The 20,398-nt window shown below is 39.7% G+C and overlaps 1 protein-coding gene and 1 long non-coding RNA gene across 3 annotated transcripts; both read right to left on the bottom strand.

The window, feature by feature from the left end:
• Positions 1 to 481: 481 nt before the first annotated feature.
• Positions 482 to 4,438, bottom strand: LOC115186401 (NLR family CARD domain-containing protein 3-like). Its single transcript, XM_029746045.1, has 2 exons — positions 4,424 to 4,438; positions 482 to 2,371 (listed from the first exon to the last, which is right to left on the bottom strand). The coding sequence occupies exons 1-2, from the start codon at positions 4,436 to 4,438 to the stop codon at positions 536 to 538; spliced, it is 1,851 nt and encodes a 616-aa protein (XP_029601905.1). The 3' UTR covers positions 482 to 535.
• Positions 4,439 to 15,808: 11,370 nt separating this feature from the next.
• Positions 15,809 to 20,093, bottom strand: LOC115186774 (uncharacterized). 2 transcript variants are annotated; one of them, XR_003875900.1, is made up of 3 exons: positions 19,948 to 20,093; positions 16,805 to 16,906; positions 15,809 to 15,852 (listed from the first exon to the last, which is right to left on the bottom strand). It is a non-coding gene; the product is annotated as an uncharacterized LOC115186774 (long non-coding RNA). The 2 variants fall into 2 exon arrangements; XR_003875901.1 differs by lacking the exon at positions 15,809 to 15,852 and having other exon boundaries at positions 16,775 to 16,906.
• Between the last annotated feature and the right edge of the window lie 305 nt (positions 20,094 to 20,398).

The following is a 20,398-nucleotide window of genomic DNA, read 5'->3' as shown; positions in this document are numbered from 1 at the left end:
TGTCCAAACACATATGGTGTGGACTATGTGTTTCTGGTAAACACATGTGGATCTGGTGAACAGTTATCACTTTTTGACTACCTACAGGAATACTGACCTCAGAGTCTCCAGTTTACAGTGGAGATTCCCCAGTCCAGCAGAGAGCAGCTTCACTCCTGAATCCTTCAGGTCACTGTTACTCAGGTCCAGCTCTCTCAGGTGTGAGGGGTTTGACTTCAGAGCTGAGACCAGAGAAGTACAGCCTTCCTCTGTGACTCCACAGCCTGACAGCCTGACAAAGAGATCATCATGACTTCACAAACATACTGTTAATTTAATGAGTAGTGTAGAAGGACAATGGACGATGCATTTGGTTTATTCTCTCAAACAACATATAGATTTGTATGGTCATAATGTTATACTAATGTGAAAATCAATGCATTTATTCAATATGTTATTCAATATAATATTATTCAATATAATATTACACTACATATTTTTATCTAAACGTAATATTTCTTCCTGATGATTAGTTCTTATATGTAATTTTATGTACTCACAGAGCAGCTCTGGAGTCTTTGACCACTGGCAGCAGCCTCAGAAGACCTTCCTCTGATCTGGAGTATTTCTTCAGGTCAAACACATCCAGCTCCTTTTCTGAAGTCAGCAACACAAAGACCAGAGCTGACCACTGTGCAGGTGACAGTTTGGGTTTTGAGAGACTTCCTGAACTCAGGTAGCTTTGGATCTCTTCCACTAGAGAATGATCATTCAGTTCATTCAGACAGTGGAACAGATTGATGCTCCTCTCTGGAGAAGGATTCTCCCCGATCTTCTCCTTGATGTACTTGACTGTCTCTTCATGGCTCTGTGAGCTGCTTCTTGTCTTTGTCAGAAGACCTCGTAAGTGCTTCTGATTGGACTCCAGTGAGAGGCCCAGAAGGAAGCGGAGGAAAAGGTCCAAGTTTCCTGTCTCACTTTGTAAGGCTTTATCCACAGCACTCTTGTAGAAAGTAACTTCAGGCTTGTCTTTTGTTTTCAGTTTGTTCATTACATTCTCATTGTTGTTGTTGAATGAGAGGAACACATATACAGCAGCCAGAAACTCCTGAATGCTCAGATGAACAAAGCAGTACACCTTGTCCTGGTACAGCCCACATTCCTCTTTAAAGAGCTGTGTGCACAATCCTGAGTACACTGAGGCTTCATTGACATCAATGCCAGCCTCTTTCAGGTCTTCTTCATAGAAAATCAGATTGCCCTTCACAAGCTGTTGAAAAGCCAGTTTTCCCAGTGACAGAATGCTCTCTTTATTCCAGTGTGGACCTGTTTCTTCTTTCCCAAGATACTTTTCATTCTTTTGTTTGGTATGAAACACCACAAGGTGTGTGTACATCTCAGTCAGAGTCTTGGGCATCTCTTCTCTCTTATGTTTCAGCATGTGTTCAAGGACTGTTGCAGAAATCCAACAGAAGACTGGAATGTGGCACATGATGTGGAGGCTCCTTGATGACTTTATGTGTGAGATGATTCTGTTGGCCAGGTCCTCATCATTGAATCTCTTCCTGAAGTACTCCTCCTTCTGTGGGTCATTGAACCCTCGTACCTCTGTCACCTGGTCAACACACCCTGAAGGGATCTTATTGGCTGCTGCAGGTCGGGTAGTTATCCAGAGGAGAGCAGAGGGAAGCAGATTTCCCTTGATGAGATTTGTCAGCAGAACATCCACTGAGGTTGACTGTGTGACGTCCCAACAGATCTTGTTCTTCTGGAAGTCTAGGGGCAGTCGGCACTCATCCAGACCATCAAAGATGAACAGAACTTTGTACTTGTTGTAGATGGAGATTCCTGATTGTTTGGTTTCCATTGAGAAGTGATTGAGAAGTTCAATGAAAGTGTGTTTGTCCTCTTTCATCAAATTCAGCTCCCGGAAAGGGAATGAAAATACAAATTGGACATCCTGATTTGCTTTGCCTTCAGCCCAGTCCAGAATGAACTTCTGCACAGAGACTGTTTTTCCAATGCCAGCGACTCCCTTTGTCAACACAGTTCTGATACGTTTGTCTTGTCCAGTTAAGGGTTTGAAGATGTCGTTACATTTGATTGCAGTCTCTGGTCTTGCTTGTTTCCTGGTTGTTGTCTCAATCTGTCTCAGCTCATGTTCATTATTGACCTCTCCTGTTCCACCCTCTGTGATGTAGAGCTCTGTGTAGATCTTATTGAGAAGTGTTGGGTTTCCTTGTTTAGCGATCCCCTCAAATACACATTGAAACTTCTTCTTTAGATTAGATTTGAGTTCACGTTGGCAAATCACAGCAAGATCATCTGAATCTAGAAATAACACAAAGGATATTAATATTACATCTATTTTAATGCCTACAGTATAGTAGGACTGTTATAAAGTTTCCAATTATAATAATTTCTTCTCTTAGCCTTTTGAGGATAGGGGGCAGTATTGAGAAATTTGGAAAAAATATGTTCCCATTTTTAACTGCCTCCTACACCAACTCAGAAGCTAGAATATGCATTTTATTGTTCAGGTTTGGATAGAAAACACTCTGAATTTTCTAAAACTGTTTGAATGGTGTCTGTGAGTATAACAGAACTCCTATGGCAGGCAAAAACCTGACAAGGTTTCAAGCAGGAAGTACCCTGTCTGACAAGGAGTCGTGCGTCTTGCATCTTTTTATTGAAAAGTAAGGATCTTAGCTGTAACGTGACAATTCCCAGGGCTCCAATAGGCTCTCAGAGCCCGGGAAATAACTGAAGGTTTACGAGGGAGCCTCAGGCTGAAACACATTATCACCTTTTGTAAGTGGCTGCTCAGAGGACCTTTGAATGAGGCGCGTGCACGAGTCGCTCCTGAGGAGAAATTTTATTCGGCTGTTTAGGCTCAATGCATACTCCCGGTCGGAATATTATCACTTATCTACGAGTTAAATGGCATAAAAATTGGTTTTAAACAGCGGTTGACATGCTTCGAAGTACGGTAATGGAATATTTAGACATTTTTGACACGCCAATGCGCCATGCGCGACACCGTGAAGAAGCATTCTGATAGTGTCTAGAACTCACGAACAAAACGTCGCTGTTTGGATATAACGATGGATTATTTGGGACCAAACCAACATTTGTTATTGAAGTAGAAGTCCTGGCAGTGTATTCTGACGAAGAACAAGCAAGGTAAGAACATTTTTCTTATAGGAAATGTGATTTTGGTGGAGGCTGACCTGGGTGGGTATCTAAATAGCTAGCCCTGTGATGCCGGGCTATGTACTTAGATTATTGCAAAATGTGCTTCATCCGAAAAGCTATTTTAAAATCGGACATATCGAGTGCATAGAGGAGTAATGTATCTATAATTCTTAAAATAATTGTTATGCTTTTTGTGAATGTTTATCGTGAGTAATTTAGCAAACTGTTAGTAAATTCCCCGGAAGTTTGCGGGGGTTATGCTTTTTCTGAACGTCACATGCTAATGTAAAAAGCTGGTTTTTGATATAAATATGAACTTGATTGAACAGACATGCATGTATTGTATAACACAATGTCCTAGGTGTGTCATCTGATGAAGATCATAAAAGGTTAGTGCTGCATTTAGCTGTGGTTTGGGTTTATGTGACATTATATGCTAGCTTGAAAAATGGGTGTCTGATTTTTTCTGGCTGGGCACTCTGCTGACATAATCTAATGTTTTGCTTTCGTTGTAAAGCCTTTTTGAAATCGGACAGTGTGGTTAGATTAACGAGATTCTTGTCTTTAAATAGCTGTAAAATAGTCATATGTTTGAGAAATTGAAGTAATAGTATTTATAACTATTCAAAAATCGCGCCACTGGATTTCAGTGGCTGTTACGTAGGTGGGACGAGTTCGTCCCACATGCGCCAGAGAGGTTTTAACTGACTTCATAAATGTGTACATTTTTCATAATGCATTACAGACTGGTGTGACTGATTATATAATTATTGGTATTATTGATGGTATTATTAATGTTGTCTCTCTCTCTCTGTCTCTAAATTAATCACCACAACACATCCCTGCTGCTACTTGATGAAGTCACTAGGTGTTGTGTTAAGGCTGCTACAATATCATTGAGTTACACAGCTACTTTAGCTGTACTTTAGCTACAGCTTTTAAATGTTATAAAACAGCATTCAACATGAGGCAGACAGATCTTACATTTCTCCAGTGTGTCAGCAAGCTCCTTCTGGTTCATTTTCCTCAGGACGTGCAGTGTGATCTTCAGAGCCCCCTCTCTGGCACTGCTCTCCTGCTTCTCATCTTCAGCATCCATCACTTCCTTATCCTGCTTCTGACTCTCAAAGCCTTCTGGGAGTTCTGGGCTAAGAATCCTCTTGAACATCTTCAGCTCGTTCTTCACAAATGTCATAATTTTCTCTTCAAGCAACTAAAATAAATAAAATAAATATTTTCAACAATAGACAAAATGCTTTCTCATTAACACATTAATGAATGATTGACAGATCAACTTCACTTGAGGTAAACAAAAACAAATGTACATAACAGGATCACATACAGTGAATATGGAGTCCAGGTCTGTTTGATGACTCTGGGAAGACTGACCACTGAGAATCTCTGACTCTGATCTCTCCTGTTGGTTTCTGTGGACAAAACATCCAAGGAGTGCACACACACACACACACACACACACACACACACACACACACACACACACACACACACACACACACACACACACACACACACACACACACAAAAACACACAGGGAGGGAATGTTGTGTTTGTTTGATAATGTTTTAGGACTATGAAAATGAAAAAAGGATTAGCCTATGGATTATGAAAACAACAAAAAGAAATGTGAAAATGGGAGAGGAGAAATGACTAGAGACAGTGTTGTTTAACTCACTGACCATGACCCATGAGTTCTTCTTACCTTTGTTCAGGAGAAAAGTCTCCCTCTCTAAACATTATAGGATGACCCATCGACTGGTCACTCTTCATGGACACACAGCTGGGAACAGGGGAGGCTGGTCTCTCCTGCTTGATTGGTCTTCAACACAACACAGACACACATTACATCTCTCATCTACTCTGAGCGCAGATGGGGAAACATAAGATTTTCATTCCAAAACGCTATATATCCATTTTCAGAAATGTTAGTAAATTAGATTATATTGTTTAAAGAAATGATGAAAGAGATTGGTGTGTTTTTTCACTATCTAATCATGGCATGGGGTTGTTCAATGACAGACTTGTATTTGTTTAGAATCTATCACTTGATGGCTTCATTTCAGAGAGTCAAATAATCATGTTTTTTTCCGAAATGCTATATATAGTTGAAGTCGGAAGTTTACATACACTTAGGTTGCAGTCATTAAAAATTGTTTTTCAACCACTCCACAAATTTCTTGTTAACTTCTATGGGCTAGGTGGGACGCTTGCATCCCACCTACTCAACAGCCAGTGTAATCCCGTGGCGCGATATTCAAATACCTTAGAAATGCTATTACTTCAATTTCTCAAACATATGACTATTTTACACCATTTTAAAGACAAGAATCTCAATAATCTCACCACACTGTCCGATTTCAAAAAGGCTTTACAGCGAAAGCAAAATATTAGATTATGTCAGCAGAGTACCCAGCCAGCAATAATCAGACACCCATTTTTCAAGCTAGCATATAATGTCACAAAAACCCAGAAGACAGCTAAATGCAGCACTAACCTTTGATGATCTTCATCAGATGACACCCCTAGGACATTATGTTATACAATACATGCATGTTTTGTCCAATCAAGTTCATATTTATATCAAAAACCAGCTTTTTACATTAGCATGTGACTAGCATGTGACTAGCATTCCCACCGAACACTGCCGGTGAATTTACGAAATTACTCAAGATAAACGTTCACAAAAAACATAACAATTATTTTAAGAATTATAGATACAGAACTCCTCTATGCACTCGATAAGTCCGATTTTAAAATAGCTTTTCGGTGAAAGCACATTTTGCAATATTCTAAGTAGATAGCCCGGCATCACAGGGCTAGCTATTTAGACACCCAGCAAGTTTAGCACTCACCAAAGTCAGATTTACTATTAGAAAAATGTTATTAAAAAATGTACCCGATTTAATCTGGTTATTACTACTGCCCAGAAACTAGAATATGCATATAATTAGTAGCTTTGGATAGAAAACACCCTAAAGTTTCTAAAACTGTTTGAATGGTGTCTGTGAGTATAACAGAACTCATTTGGCAGGCCAAAACCTGAGAAGATTCTGTACAGGAAGTACCCTGTCTGACCATTTCTTGGCCTTCTTTGCCATCTCTATCCATTACAGAGGATCTCTGCTGTTACGTGACACTTCCTACGGCTCCCATGGTCTCTCAGAAGGCGGCAAAAAGCTGAATCGTGGCTTTGCAGGCTCTGGTTGAAACAAAGTAGCACGTTTGGGTAGTGGCTGGTTACAGTACTGTGAGACTCAGGCGCGTGCCCGCGTCGACAGAATGCTTTGTTTTCTTTCCTCTGTTTACCTAAACGCAGATTCCCGGGCGGAATATTATCGCTTTTTTACGAGAAAAATGGCATAAAAATTGATTTTAAACAGCGGTTGACATGCTTCGAAGTACGGTAATGGAATATTTAGAAATCTTTTGTCACGAATTGCACCTTGCTCGTGACCCTTATTGACACTTCGGACAGTGTCTAGAACGCACGAACAAAACGTCGCTATTTGGATATAACGATGGATTATTTTGGACCAAACCAACATTTGTTATTGAAGTAGCAGTCCTGGGAGTGCATTCTGACGAAGACAACAAAGGTAATAAAACTTTTGTAATAGTAAATCGGAGTTTGGTCAGAGCTAAACTTGGTCGGTGTCTAAATGGCTAGCCGTGATGGCTGGGCTATCTACTCAGAATATTGCAAAATGTGCTTTCACCGAAAAGCTATTTTAAAATCGGACATATCGAGTGCATAGAGGAGTTCTGTGTCTATAATTCTTAAAATAATTGTTATGTTTTTTGTGAACGTTTATCGTGAGTAATTTAGTAAATTCACCGGATGTTTGAGGGGGGTATGCTAGTTCTGAACGTCACATGCTAATGTAAAAAAGCTGTTTTTTGATATAAATATGGACTTGATTGAACAAAACATGCATGTATTGTATAACATAATGTCCTAGGTGTGTCATCTGATTTTAGAGGAGTTTGTATTTCGCGCCACGCCCATCATTGGATATTGGAGCTGGTGTTCCGCAAGCGGAACGTCTAGATGTAAGAAGTTAGCGTTTGACATGCTTCGAAGTACGGTAATGGAATATTTAGAATTTTTTTGTCACGAAATGCGTCGTGCTCGTCACCCTTCTTTACCATTCGGATAGTGTCTTGAACGCACGAACAAAACGCCGCTATTTGGATATAACTATGGATTATTTGGAACCAAACCAACATTTGTTGTTGAAGTAGAAGTCCTGGGAGTGCATTCTGACGAAGAACAGCAAAGGTAATCAAATTTTTCTTATAGTAAATCTGAGTTTGGTGAATACCAAACTTGGTGGGTGTCAAAATAGCTAGCCTGTGATGGCGAGCTATCTACTCAGAATATTGCAAAATGTGCTTTCACCGAAAAGCTATTTTAAAATCGGACACCGCGATTGCATAATGGAGTTCTGTATCTATAATTCTTAAAATAATTGTTATGTTTTTTGTGAACGTTTATCGTGAGTAATTTAGTAAATTCACCGGAAGTGTTCGGTGGGAATGCTAGTTCTGAACGTCACATGCTAATGTAAAAAGCTGGTTTTTGATATAAATATGAACTTGATTGAACAAAACATGCATGTATTGTCTAACATCATGTCCTAGGAGTGTCATCTGATGAACATCATCAAAGGTTAGTGCTGCATTTAGCTGTGGTTTTGGTTTTTGTGACATTATATGCTAGCTTGAAAAATGGGTGTCTGATTATTTCTGGCTGGGTACTCTCCTGACATAATCTAATGTTTTGCTTTCGTTGTAAAGCCTTTTTGAAATTGGACAGTGTGGTTAGATAAACTGTTGGGGCTAGGGGGCAGTATTTACACGGCCGGATAAAAAACGTACCCGATTTAATCTGGTTACTAATCCTACCCAGTACCTAGAATATGCATATACTTATTATATATGGATAGAAAACACCCTAAAGTTTCTAAAGCTGTTTGAATGGTGTCTGTGAGTATAACAGAACTCTTTTGTCAGGCAAAAACCTGAGAGATTCCTTTACAGGAAGTGGCCTGTCTGACCATTTATTAGCTTTCTTTGACATCTCTTCCAAAAACTAAAGATCTCTGCTGTTACGTGACACTTCCCACGGCTCCAATGGGCTCTCAGAGCCCGGGAAAAACCTGAATGACGTAATTCAAAGCCCTGGCTGAAACACACGAGCGCTTTTGCTAAGTGGTCTATCAGAGGACAAAGGGCTTCATGCTCGTGCACTGTCCGCCCCCGTCTTTCTGTTTTTCCCTCTATTTACAGACACTCAGATTCCCGGTCGGAATATTATCGCTTTTCTACGAGATAAATTGCATAAAAATTGATTTTAAACAGCGGTTGACATGCTTCGAAATACGGTAATGGAATATTTAGACATTTTTTGTCGCGAAATGCGCCATGCGCCCGACCGTGATTTACCATTCTGATAGTGTCTAGAACGCACGAACAAAACGTCGCTGATGGAACATAACGATGGATTATTTGGGACCAAACCAACATTTGTTATTGAAGTAGAAGTCCTGGGAGTGCATTCTGACGAAGAACAGGAAAGGTAAGACCATTTTTCTTATAGTAAATTTGATTTTGGTGAAGGCTAAACTTGCCGGGTGTCTAAATAGCTAGCCCGTGATGGCTGGGCTATGTACTTAGAATATTGCAAAATGTGCTTCATTAATTGTTATGCTTTTTGTGAACGTTTATCGTGAGTAATTTAGTAAATTGTTAGTAAATTCCCCTGAAGTTTGCGGGGGGTATGCTTTTTCTGAACGTCACATGCTGATGTAAAAAGCTGTTTTTTGATATAAATATGAACTTGATTGAACAGACATGCATGTATTGTATAACATAATGTCCTAGGTGTGTCATCTGATGAAGATCATCAAAGGTTAGTGCTGCATTTAGCTGTCTTCTGGGTTTTTGTGACATTATATGCTAGCTTGAAAAATGGGTGTCTGATTATTTCTGGCTGGGTACTCTGCTGACATAATCTAATGTTTTGCTTTCATTGTAAAGCCTTTTTGAAATCGGACAGTGTGGTTAGATTAACGAGAGTCTTGTCTTTAAATAGCTGTAAAATAGTCATATGTTTGAGAAATTGAAGTAATAGCATTTCAAAGGTTTTGAAAATCGCGCCACAGGATTCAACTGGCTGTTACGTAGGTGGGACGATTTGGTGCCACCTAGCCCAGAGAGGATAAAGGAGAGTCTTGTCTTTAAAATGCTGTAAAATAGTCATATGTCTGAAAAATTGAAGTTTTCAGATTTTCGAGGAGTTTGTATTTCACGCCACGCCTTATCATTGGATATTGGAGCGGTGTTCCGCTAGCGGAACGTCTAGATGTAAGAGGTTAATCTATAATTCTTTGAATAACAGTTTAATAACAGTTTAATATTTTATCAACGTTTATGACGAGTATTTTTGTAAATTGTGATGCTGGCAGTATTGGCAGTATTGGAGGGAAAATATTTTCTGAACGTCACGTGCCAATGTAAAATGCTATTTTTATGTATAAATATGAACTTTATCGAACAGAAAATACATGAAAATGCATGTATTGTGTAACATCATGTCCTAGGAGTGTCATCTGATGAAGGTCGTCAAAGGTTAGTGCTTCATTTAGCTGTCTTTTGGGTTTTTGTGATGCATGTAGTTGCTTGGAAAATGGCTGTGTGGTTATTTGTGTCGATGTACTCTCCTAACATAATGTAATGTTTTGTTTTTGCTGTAAAGCCTTTTTGAAATCTGACAACGTGGTTCGATTCAGGAGAAGTGTATCTATAAAATGGTGTAACATAGTCCTATGTTTGAGAAATTGAAATTATTAGATTTGTGGTTTTGAATGTGGCACTCTGATTTTTCACAAACTCGATCGCGCTCACGGGATTGGTGTCTATAACGATTATCAATAAGCCTGAACATTCATTCAGTCACCTCTGGTCGAGAAAAGCGTAGTTTCATAGTACATTCATTGTCAAATTCATCAACCACCATCGACCCGCTCTGCCTTCTCACACAAGTGGATGCAATTAACTAGTTTTCATCAGAAAATAATGTTGTTCAAAAAACGTAACGTGTTCAGCCTACTGAGGAGCCCCGAAAATAATATTCAAAAGTTTGGTCCTTGGACACAGAGGGGTTAAACACTAAAGTTACCGTCCATCTAGTAAAGAGAGGAGAACCGGACAGAGGTAGTCAGCATCCGTCAACGAGAGAGGGAGAAGCCCTCCACGGGATTTAACAGGTGGAAGAAACAACCGGGGAGCTCCATCGGTCCACAAGAAATGCAGGCAGCGGGTGATGATGTAGTGGTAGCTAGGATAACTAGGATGCTGCTGGTAGAGTAGCTAGCTAGCTTACCTAGCTATGCCGACTAGCTAGGATAACTAGGATACTGCTGATAGAGTAGCTAGCTAGCTTACCTAGCTGTACCGACTAGCTAGGATAACTAGGATGCTGCTGGTAGAGTAGCTAGCTAGCTTACCTAGCTGTACCGACTAGCTAGGATAACTAGGATGCTGCTGGTAGAGTAGCTAGCTAGCTTACCTAGCTGTACAGACTAGCTAGGATAACTAGGATGCTGCTGGTAGAGTAGCTAGCTAGCTTACCGAGCTGTACCAACTAGCTAGGATAACTAGGATGCTGCTGGTAGAGTAGCTAGCTAGCTTACCTAGCTGTACCGACTAGCTAGGATAACTAGGATGCTGCTGGTAGAGTTGCTAGCTTACCGAGCTGTACCGACTAGCTAGGATAACTAGGATGCTGCTGGTATAGTAGCTAGCTAGCTTACCTAGCTGTACCGACTAGCTAGGATAACTAGGATGCTGCTGGTATAGTAGCTAGCTAGCTTACCTAGCTGTACCGACTGGCTAGGATAACTAGGATGCTGCTGGTAGAGTAGCTAGCTAGCTTACCTAGCTGTACCGACTAGCTAGGATAACTAGGATGCTGCTGGTAGAGTAGCTAGCTTACCGAGCTGTACCGACTAGCTAGGATAACTAGGACGCTGCTGGTAGAGTAGCTAGCTTACCGAGCTGTACCGACTAGCTTGGCTAGCAAGCAGGTCGTTCGTCTGTCCCTCGTCTCGATGACGAATCCGGTGAACCACAAAATGAAACAAGGATAGAGAGTGAAAAGGATCTGGCTACACTCATACTGTCCCTGACCGTAAAGCAAAAAGCTAATTGAACAATAAACTTCGCCATCTCAACACTGTAGTGAACTCCGTCGTTATTCCCCAAGATCACCTCAGCCCACTCTGCGCGTAACCGGGACAGTATGATTGGCACCACACCGTACGTGGACACGGACAGTTCTGTACGTGGACGCGGGAAGTTCCACAACAGTGGCACAAAATAACTAAACCCAGTCTTTACAGTGGGCTACATTAGTAATATTCATATTTTTTTATTATGTAAAAAAAACATTCAAAGTTTTCTTATAACAATAGTTTGAGATCTGGGCCCATATCCACAAAGCGTCACAGAGTAGAAAATTGGTCGTATAAGTGCTGAGAATAAAGACATTTTACACTTACGGGTATAAATTAAAGCTATGCATGAAATCTCTAGTCCCACCTAGTTGGCAGATATTTAGGACACCTCGTGAGCTGTCCTAAGTAGTTAAAAGTTAACAGCAGGTGTCTTGATAATACTATAGAATAATGCAGTCAGTGGTTCCTGCTCCACATGTAAATGCTTTGTAGTAGTTAAAAATAATGTTTTTATATTTCTATATGATCAATCCATAAATAATATAGACGTACATGCAACAGCATTGTCTTGTGCTTTTGTCAATGATTTATGTACAGTTGTGGCCAAAAGTTTTGAGAATGACACAAATATTAATTTTCACCAAGTCTGCTGATTCAGTGTCTTTAGATATTTTTGTCAGATGTTACTATGGAATACTGAAGTATAATTACAAGCATTTCATAAGTGTCAAAGGCTTTATTGACAATTAAATGAAGTTGATGCGAAGAGTCAATATTTGCAGTGTTGACCCTTCTTTTTCAAGACCTCTGCAATCCGCCCCGGCATGCTGTCAATTAACTTCTGGGCCACATGACTGATGGTAGCCCATTCTTGCATAATCAATGCTTGGAGTTTGTCAGAATTTGTGGGGTTTCATTTGTCCACCCGCCTCTTGAGGATTGACCACAAGTTCTCAATGGGATTAAGGTCTGGGGAGTTTCCTGGCCATGGACCCAAAATTTCGATGTTTTGTTCCCCGAGCTACTTAGTTATCACTTTTGCCTCAGGGCAACGTGCTCCATCATGCTGGAAAATGCATTGTTCGTCACCAAACTCTTCCTGGATGGTTGGGAGAAGTTGCTCTCGGAGGATGTGTTGGTACCATTCTTTATTCATGGCTGTGTTCTTAGGCGAAAATTGTGAGTGAGCCCACTCCCTTGGCTGAGAAGCAACTCCACACATGAATGGTCTCAGGATGCTTTACTGTTGGCATGACACAGGACTGATGGTAGCGCTCACCTTGTCTTCTCCGGACAAGCTTTTTTCCGGATGCCCCAAACAATCAGAAAAGGGATTCATCAGAGAAAATTACTTTACCCCAGTCCTCAGCAGTCCAATCCGTGTACATTTTGCAGAAAATATCAGTCTGTCCCTGATGTTTTTCCTGGAGAGAAGTGGCTTCTTTGCTGCCCTTCTTGACACCAGGCCATCCTCCAAAAGGCTTTGCCTCACTGTGCGTGCAGATCCACACACACCTGCCTGCTGCCATTCCTGAGAAAGCTCTGTACTGGTGGTGCCCCGATCCCACAGCTGAATCAACTTTAGGAGACGGTCCTGGCACTTGCTGGACTTTCTTGAGCACCCTGAAGCCTTCTTCACAACAATTGAACCGCTCTCCTTGAAGTTCTTGATGATCCGATAAATGGTTGATTTAGGTGCAATCTTACTGGCAGCAATATCTTTGCCTGTGAAGCCCTTTTTGTGCAAAGCAATGATGACGGCACGTGTTTCCTTGCAGGTAACCATGATTGACAGAGGAAGAACAATGATTCCAAGCACCACCCTCCTTTTGAAGCTTCCAGTCTGTTATTCGAACTCAATCAGCATGACAGAGTGATCTCCAGCCTTGTCCTCGTCAACATTCACACCTGTGTTAACGAGAGAATCACTGACATGATGTCAGCTGGTCCTTTTGTGGCAGGGCTGAAATGTAGTGGAAATGTTTTTTGGGGATTCAGTTCATCTGCATGGCAAAGAGGGACTTTGCAATTAATTGCAATTCATCTGATCACTCTTCATAACATTCTGGAGTAAATGCAAATTGCCATCATACAAACTGAGGCAGCAGACTTTGTGAAAATTAATATGTGTCATTCTCAATACTTTTGGCCACGACTGTATAGTAATTATGTATAACAAGCGATACCATGTATGTCTGCATAGCATTTTGTCTTCATTTTGGCAGATTAACTCATATTTTCACCCAGCGGCTAAGGAGTTGGAGCTGTGGCAGGAGTTGGACCTTTGGCCGAAAGGTGGCTGGTTTGAATCCTGCGCCGGGTGCTGGAAAAAACAGGCGGAATTGATCTGACCACTGGAGGCCTGCTACATCCTCAAAACATTAACCTTTCCTTGATCTGAACTCTAGAGGTTCTTCTTCACTGAACCCTAATATATACATAACTTTTAGTGAATCCATATGTTAAGGAAGTGTTATAATCATTTTTGGTTCTATAAGGAACCTTCTTTTCTAAGAGTGTATAATAAACACGTTTTTATTTTGATTATTTATTAATCTACATCATATTATTTCAAGATATCCCTTTGGAGTGCAACATCACGTTGTTAAAAAATAATCCTAAATTGGGCATGGCTATAAATTGGGCAATTCAAGGCATCTAGGGCGTAATGTGTGTTCGATGAACATTTACATGGTATGCAGCGTTGTAGGCAACATTATTGGCAAGGGACTTGATGCCTACTATGCCAAAGCTATTTAGAGTTGTTAAATGGGTGTAAAGAGCATGTTGATATAATGGTAATGTTGTCAGTATTCTCCTTGTAAGAACGATCAGAATTGGTTAAAGAAATATGCATTCCATTATATTAGGCAATAATTAAGAGTAGGCAAAGTGGTCGTGTCATGTGAAAATTCTAGCAAATGTCTTACATTGCAACGAGTACAGTCAGGATGCCAGGGAATCCTGCAGTACCTCCGCAGACCCCGGATTGAGAACCCCTGATTTAGCAGATGCTCTTATCCAGAGCGATTTACTTCTTAGGGCTAGGGGGCAGTATCCTGTGTTTCCGCCTGTCTGACGTGCTCAAAGTAAACTGCATATTACTCAGGCCCAGAAGCTAGGATATGCAAATGCATGGTAGTATTGGATAGGAAACTCTCTAAAGTTTCTTAAACTGTTAAAATAATGTCTGTGACTATAACTGAACTGATATAGCAGGCAAAAATCCAAGGAAAATCCATACGGAATTTTCTTTGGGGGTAGGTCACAGGCCTTTTCAATGCAGGCCTTTGGGCTATACAAAGATATTCTGCCCAGATTGCAGTACTTATGGCTTCCACTAGATGTCAACAGTCTTTACACCAGGTTTCAGGCTTGTTTCTTGAAAAACGAACAAGTCATTGTAGTTTTTCCAAGGAGTGCTTCATTAGGAATGTAGTCTTTTGGCGCACGTAAATAAGGGCGCGCTCTTCGTTCTTTTCCTTTCCTATTGAACATAGTTCTTTCCCTGTGAAATATTATCATTTATTTACATATTAGGGTACCTGAGGATTGAATAGAAACTTTGTTTGACTTGTTTAGATGAAGTTTACTGGTAACTTTTTGGATTCCTTTGTCTGCATGTTGAACGAGTGGATTACTGAAATCAATGGCGCCAACTAAACTGACTTGTTTTAATATAAAGAAGGACTTTATCGAACAAAACGAGCATTCATTGTGTAGCTGGGACCCTTGGGATTGCAAACAGAGGAAGATCTTCAGAAGTAAGAGATTTATTTTATCACTATTTGTGATTTTATGACACCTGGTTTGAAAAAATATGTTGATATGGTGTCCTCAGACAATTGAATGCTATGCTTTTGCTGTAAATCGGAGTTTGATAACCACGATTCTAAGCTATTGAATGATGTAAGACACTTGTATTTTCATGAATGTTTAATATTACGATTTTTTATTTTCAATTTGGCGCTCTGCAATTTCACCAGATGTTGTCGATAGGTGTCCCGCTGGTGGGATGCAAGCCCTAAGTTAAGATAGCTGAGACAACCACATATCACAGTCAAATATACAGGATACGAACATTCAATTCCAGCTAAACAATGGACATATGGCATTTTGCATGAAAAAAAATGTTATACACATAAAATCTATTTAGAAAAAATCTGAGAACAGTAAAATTGAAGGTACCCATAAGTAACCATTTCTGATTAAAAAAACAAATGTGACGTTTTTTGGAATTAAACTCTTAATAATTCTTCAACAAAATTGTCATCTCACCTCTTAGCTTTGGTGTCATGTTCCCCAGAGAGTCTCATTTTAGAGGCAGGGCCCCCCTCCTCTCTCTCCCCAGAGAGACTCATTTTAGAGGCAGGGCCCTCCTCCTCTCTCTCCCCAGAGAGACTCATTTTAGAGCGCTGACCCCTAAACAGAGATCCAACATGTTGGTTGTGGTTAACACAGTAATTATTGAATGTCAATTGTTATCATTTAATAATTATCTCTTATAAAACATTTACTAACAGACATATCGAAACAGTCAGGTGATTTAATGCAATCACATGAATATGTAGTTGTAAAATTTCATCTCCATGGTAACTGTCAATAATAATAATAAGTAACTGTTTGTTAAGGTAGTTATAGACAGTACAGCAATAATAATAATAATAATAATAATAAGTCACTGTTTGTTAAGGTAGTTATAGACAGTACAGCAATAATAATAATAATAATAATAATAATAATAATAAGTCACAAGGCCATGTCTCACACGTATTGTATGTAGGTTTATACCTCGGCTACAGCCTACATATCATAGATGACCAGCCTAAACCTGTTCAGATCAACATAATGTTATAGTCCTACCAGTAGCAGGACAGAGAATGTACTGTATATAACCTACATATCATAGATGACCAGTCTAAACCTGTTCAGATCAACATAATGTTATAGTCCTACCAGTAGCAGGACAGAGAATGTACTGTATATAACCTACATATGATAGATGACCAGTCTAAACCTGTTCAGATCAACATAATGTTATAGTCCTACCAGTAGCAGGACAGAGAATGTACTGTATATAACCTACATATCATAGATGACCAGTCTAAACCTGTTCAGATCAACATAATGTTATAGTCCTACCAGTAGCAGGACAGAGAATGTACTGTATATAACCTACATATCATAGATGACCAGTCTAAACCTGTTCAGATCAGTTCACAGAGACCATCAGGTTTGTCGGCATGATAAGTGATCATAGCCTTATAATCATAGCCGTCTTTCCTACATACCAACACATTTATTCAATGTTACCAAGAAATATGTGCCACAGTTTCAACAGCCATTTTTGTAACTGCGTAGACAACACACTTACTTTCACGTTCATATGAGGAAATCACAAAACTTCTGACAGTCACTGGTGCAGCCTGTTTTCTTGCAGATGAAGTAGCTTTCACAAGCAACTCATTCAACCAGCCTAAACAACAGTAAATAAAAGATGTCAAATGGTCAAAAGTGAATCCTGATAGAGCCATATACATTAGAGAGAGGTATATTGCTGCAGATATTGGATCTTAATTTGAGCCAGTTTGCTACACCAGGAAAATAATACTGCAGAAACAGGACATTTTAATTATTGTGTGGATTGTAATTAATGAACAGTTTTAAAATGGAAAAGTGGAATTTATCATCTTCAGAAACCTTTTCTAAAGTTTAATTACACTCAAATACACTACAAGTTTAGTTTTTCTGCAACAGGGTGATCAAATTAAGATCCTACATCTGTACAGAGTTTATGTCTTTATCTGAAAAGGGCAGTTTGAGTTATTAGCAATAACATTGCAACTGTCAGCTTATGTAAACCTCTGTGAATGGATGTTATAGACCCCCATACATATCCCCATGTACAATTATGTGTACAGATGTAGGATCTTAATTTGATCACCCCCCCACTGCAGAAGAACTTTCCAGCAATGCAGGAAATGTAAAACTTGTAGTGTATTTGAGGTTTGAAAAGGCTTCTGAAGTTTGTAATTTCCACTTCCAAATTTCAGACTTGAGATTTCTGTCTCAGTAGTAGATGACTGTTAGGAGTGTTTTACTGTCATTCACTATACTAACATTACACCAACCTGTCTCAGTAGTAGTAGACTGTTAGGAGGGTTTTACTGTCATTCACTATACTAACATTACACCAACCTGTCTCAGTAGTAGTAGACTGTTAGGAGGGTTTTACTGTCATTCACTATACTAACATTACACCAACCTGTCTCAGTAGTAGTAGACTGTTAGGAGTGTTTTACTGTCCTTCACTATACTAACATTACACCATCCTGTCTCAGTAGTAGTAGACTGTTAGGAGAGTTTTACTGTCATTCACTATACTAACATTACACCAACCTGTCTCAGTAGTAGTAGACTGTTAGGAGGGTTTTACTGTCATTCACTATACTAACATTACACCAACCTGTCTCAGTAGTAGTAGACTGTTAGGAGTGTTTTACTGTCATTGACTATACTAACATTACACCAACATGTCTCAGTAGTAGTAGACTGTTAGGAGTGTTTTACTGTCATTCACTATACAAACATTACACCAACCTGTCTCAGTAGTAGTAGACTGTTAGGAGAGTTTTACTGTCATTCACTATACTAACATTACACCAACCTGTCTCAGTAGTAGTAGACTGTTAGGAGGGTTTTACTGTCATTCACTATACTAACATTACACCAACCTGTCTCAGTAGTAGTAGACTGTTAGGAGGGTTTTACTGTCATTCACTATACTAACATTACACCAACCTGTCTCAGTAGTAGTAGACTGTTAGGAGGGTTTTACTGTCATTCACTATACTAACATTACACCAACCTGTCTCAGTAGTAGTAGACTGTTAGGAGGGTTTTACTGTCATTCACTATACTAACATTACACCAACCTGTCTCAGTAGTAGTAGACTGTTAGGAGGGTTTTACTGTCATTCACTATACTAACATTACACCAACCTGTCTCAGTAGTAGTAGACTGTTAGGAGGGTTTTACTGTCATTCACTATACTAACATTACACCAACCTGTCTCAGTAGTAGTAGACTGTTAGGAGGGTTTTACTGTCCTTCACTATACTAACATTACACCAACCTGTCTCAGTAGTATTAGACTGTTAGGAGTGTTTTACTGTCATTCACTATACTAACATTACACCAACCTGTCTCAGTAGTAGTAGACTGTTAGGAGTGTTTTACTGTCATTCACTATACTAACATTACACCAACCTGTCTCAGTAGTAGTAGACTGTTAGGAGTGTTTTACTGTCATTCACTATACTAACATTACACCAACCTGTCTCAGTAGATTTTTTTCTGTTCTGTTGTGTATATTCTGATGGGTGAGGTCTGAGCTGGAATGTGAAGCTAACTGAAGCTGGCTAGCTTTAGAAAACCAGTATATCAAGCCTGTATCATAGTATACCCCTCAGGCTACGTTCAGGTTTCAGCAAGAGGCAGGTATCAACATGCCGAGTCGTAGGCAACAACCTGGGTTGTATTCATTAGTTTACTCCACAGCCAACAGTTTTGAGATGTTAAATAAAACATAAACCGTTTACTCTAAACGCTGTACAATGTGACCTAAACGGTTTCTGTTGCCAAACGTTTTGCTACGGTGGACACTAATGAATACACACAAACTGTTTTGAGGAAGTGTAACTTGTTGTTAGTCTCTCAAACAATATTTATTTGTCTCTCTTTCACACAACATACCTTCCTGAGTGAAAAGAGTTAACTGTAGATTATAAAGAGAACATGTTTGTTTGTTGCTTGTTGTGTTTTAAGCCTGTTTTGAGAAGACAAGTCTATAGACCTATGATACAGTACACTCTTAGAATAAAGGGTTCCAAACGGGTCCTCCGGCCGTCCCCATAGGAGAACGCTTTTGGGTTCCAGGCAGAACCCTTCTGGCTTCCATGTAGAACCCTCTGTGGAAAGGGTTCTTCACGGAACCCAAAAGTGTTCTACCTAGTACCAAAAAAGGGTTCTACAAAGGGTTCTCCGATGGGGACAGCCAAAGAACCCTTTTAGATTGTAGATAGTGTAGGAGCGATCACCCTGGGGCACACAGATGGGCACAGAACGAATTCACCCCACGCATCTAATTTATATCAAATACATTTTAAGGAGAGTAGGACTATTATAACACTGTCCACCAAAAATATAATTAACTATATGAATACACACAACAATATCATCAACTATATGAATACACACAACAATATCACCAACTATATGAATACACATAACAATATCACCAACTATATTAATACACATAACAATATCATCAACTATATGAATACACATAACAATATAATTAACTATATGAATACACATAACAATACCATCAACTATATTAATACACATAACAATATCATCAACTATATGAATACACATAACAATATCATCAACTATATGAATACACACAACAATATCATCAACTATATTAATACACATGACAATCGTCGTCTTACCTTTTATCTCTCAATAGAAACAGAGTCTGAATGATCATTCGGTCGTCGAAAGTTACTTTCGTTTGCTCTGCTCATTTACATATCAGGTTCTGCCTGTTCTCTCTCCGAGTCCCTCTCTCTTTACAGCTCTTACAATGTGCCTTGGCAAACATTTCTATTGGAGGGTTGTGACACCATTCTTCCACAATAAATTCCATAATTTGGTGTTTTGTTGATGGTTGTGTTCTATTGTGTTGAGACCTGGTGACTGAGACGGCCGCGGCATATTGTGAAACATCAGCAAGTGCAGCAGTCTTCATCACTGAAGCTCCTGCCAATCGTGCCCCAACAATCACCAATCGTTAAGCTCTTCCCGAGCAGGGTCACAGTCTCTCCTGGTTGCAGCTCCTCTCTCCCCAGGGGTATCAGCTCCTCTCTCCCCAGGGGTAGCAGCTCCTCTCTCTCCCCAGGG

The sequence above is a fragment of the Salmo trutta genome, unplaced genomic scaffold (assembly GCF_901001165.1).
Source record: "Salmo trutta unplaced genomic scaffold, fSalTru1.1, whole genome shotgun sequence".
Lineage (NCBI taxonomy): Eukaryota > Metazoa > Chordata > Actinopteri > Salmoniformes > Salmonidae > Salmo > Salmo trutta.
Note: the sequence above shows the minus strand (reverse complement) of the source record. Positions and strands in the feature narration are given on the sequence as shown.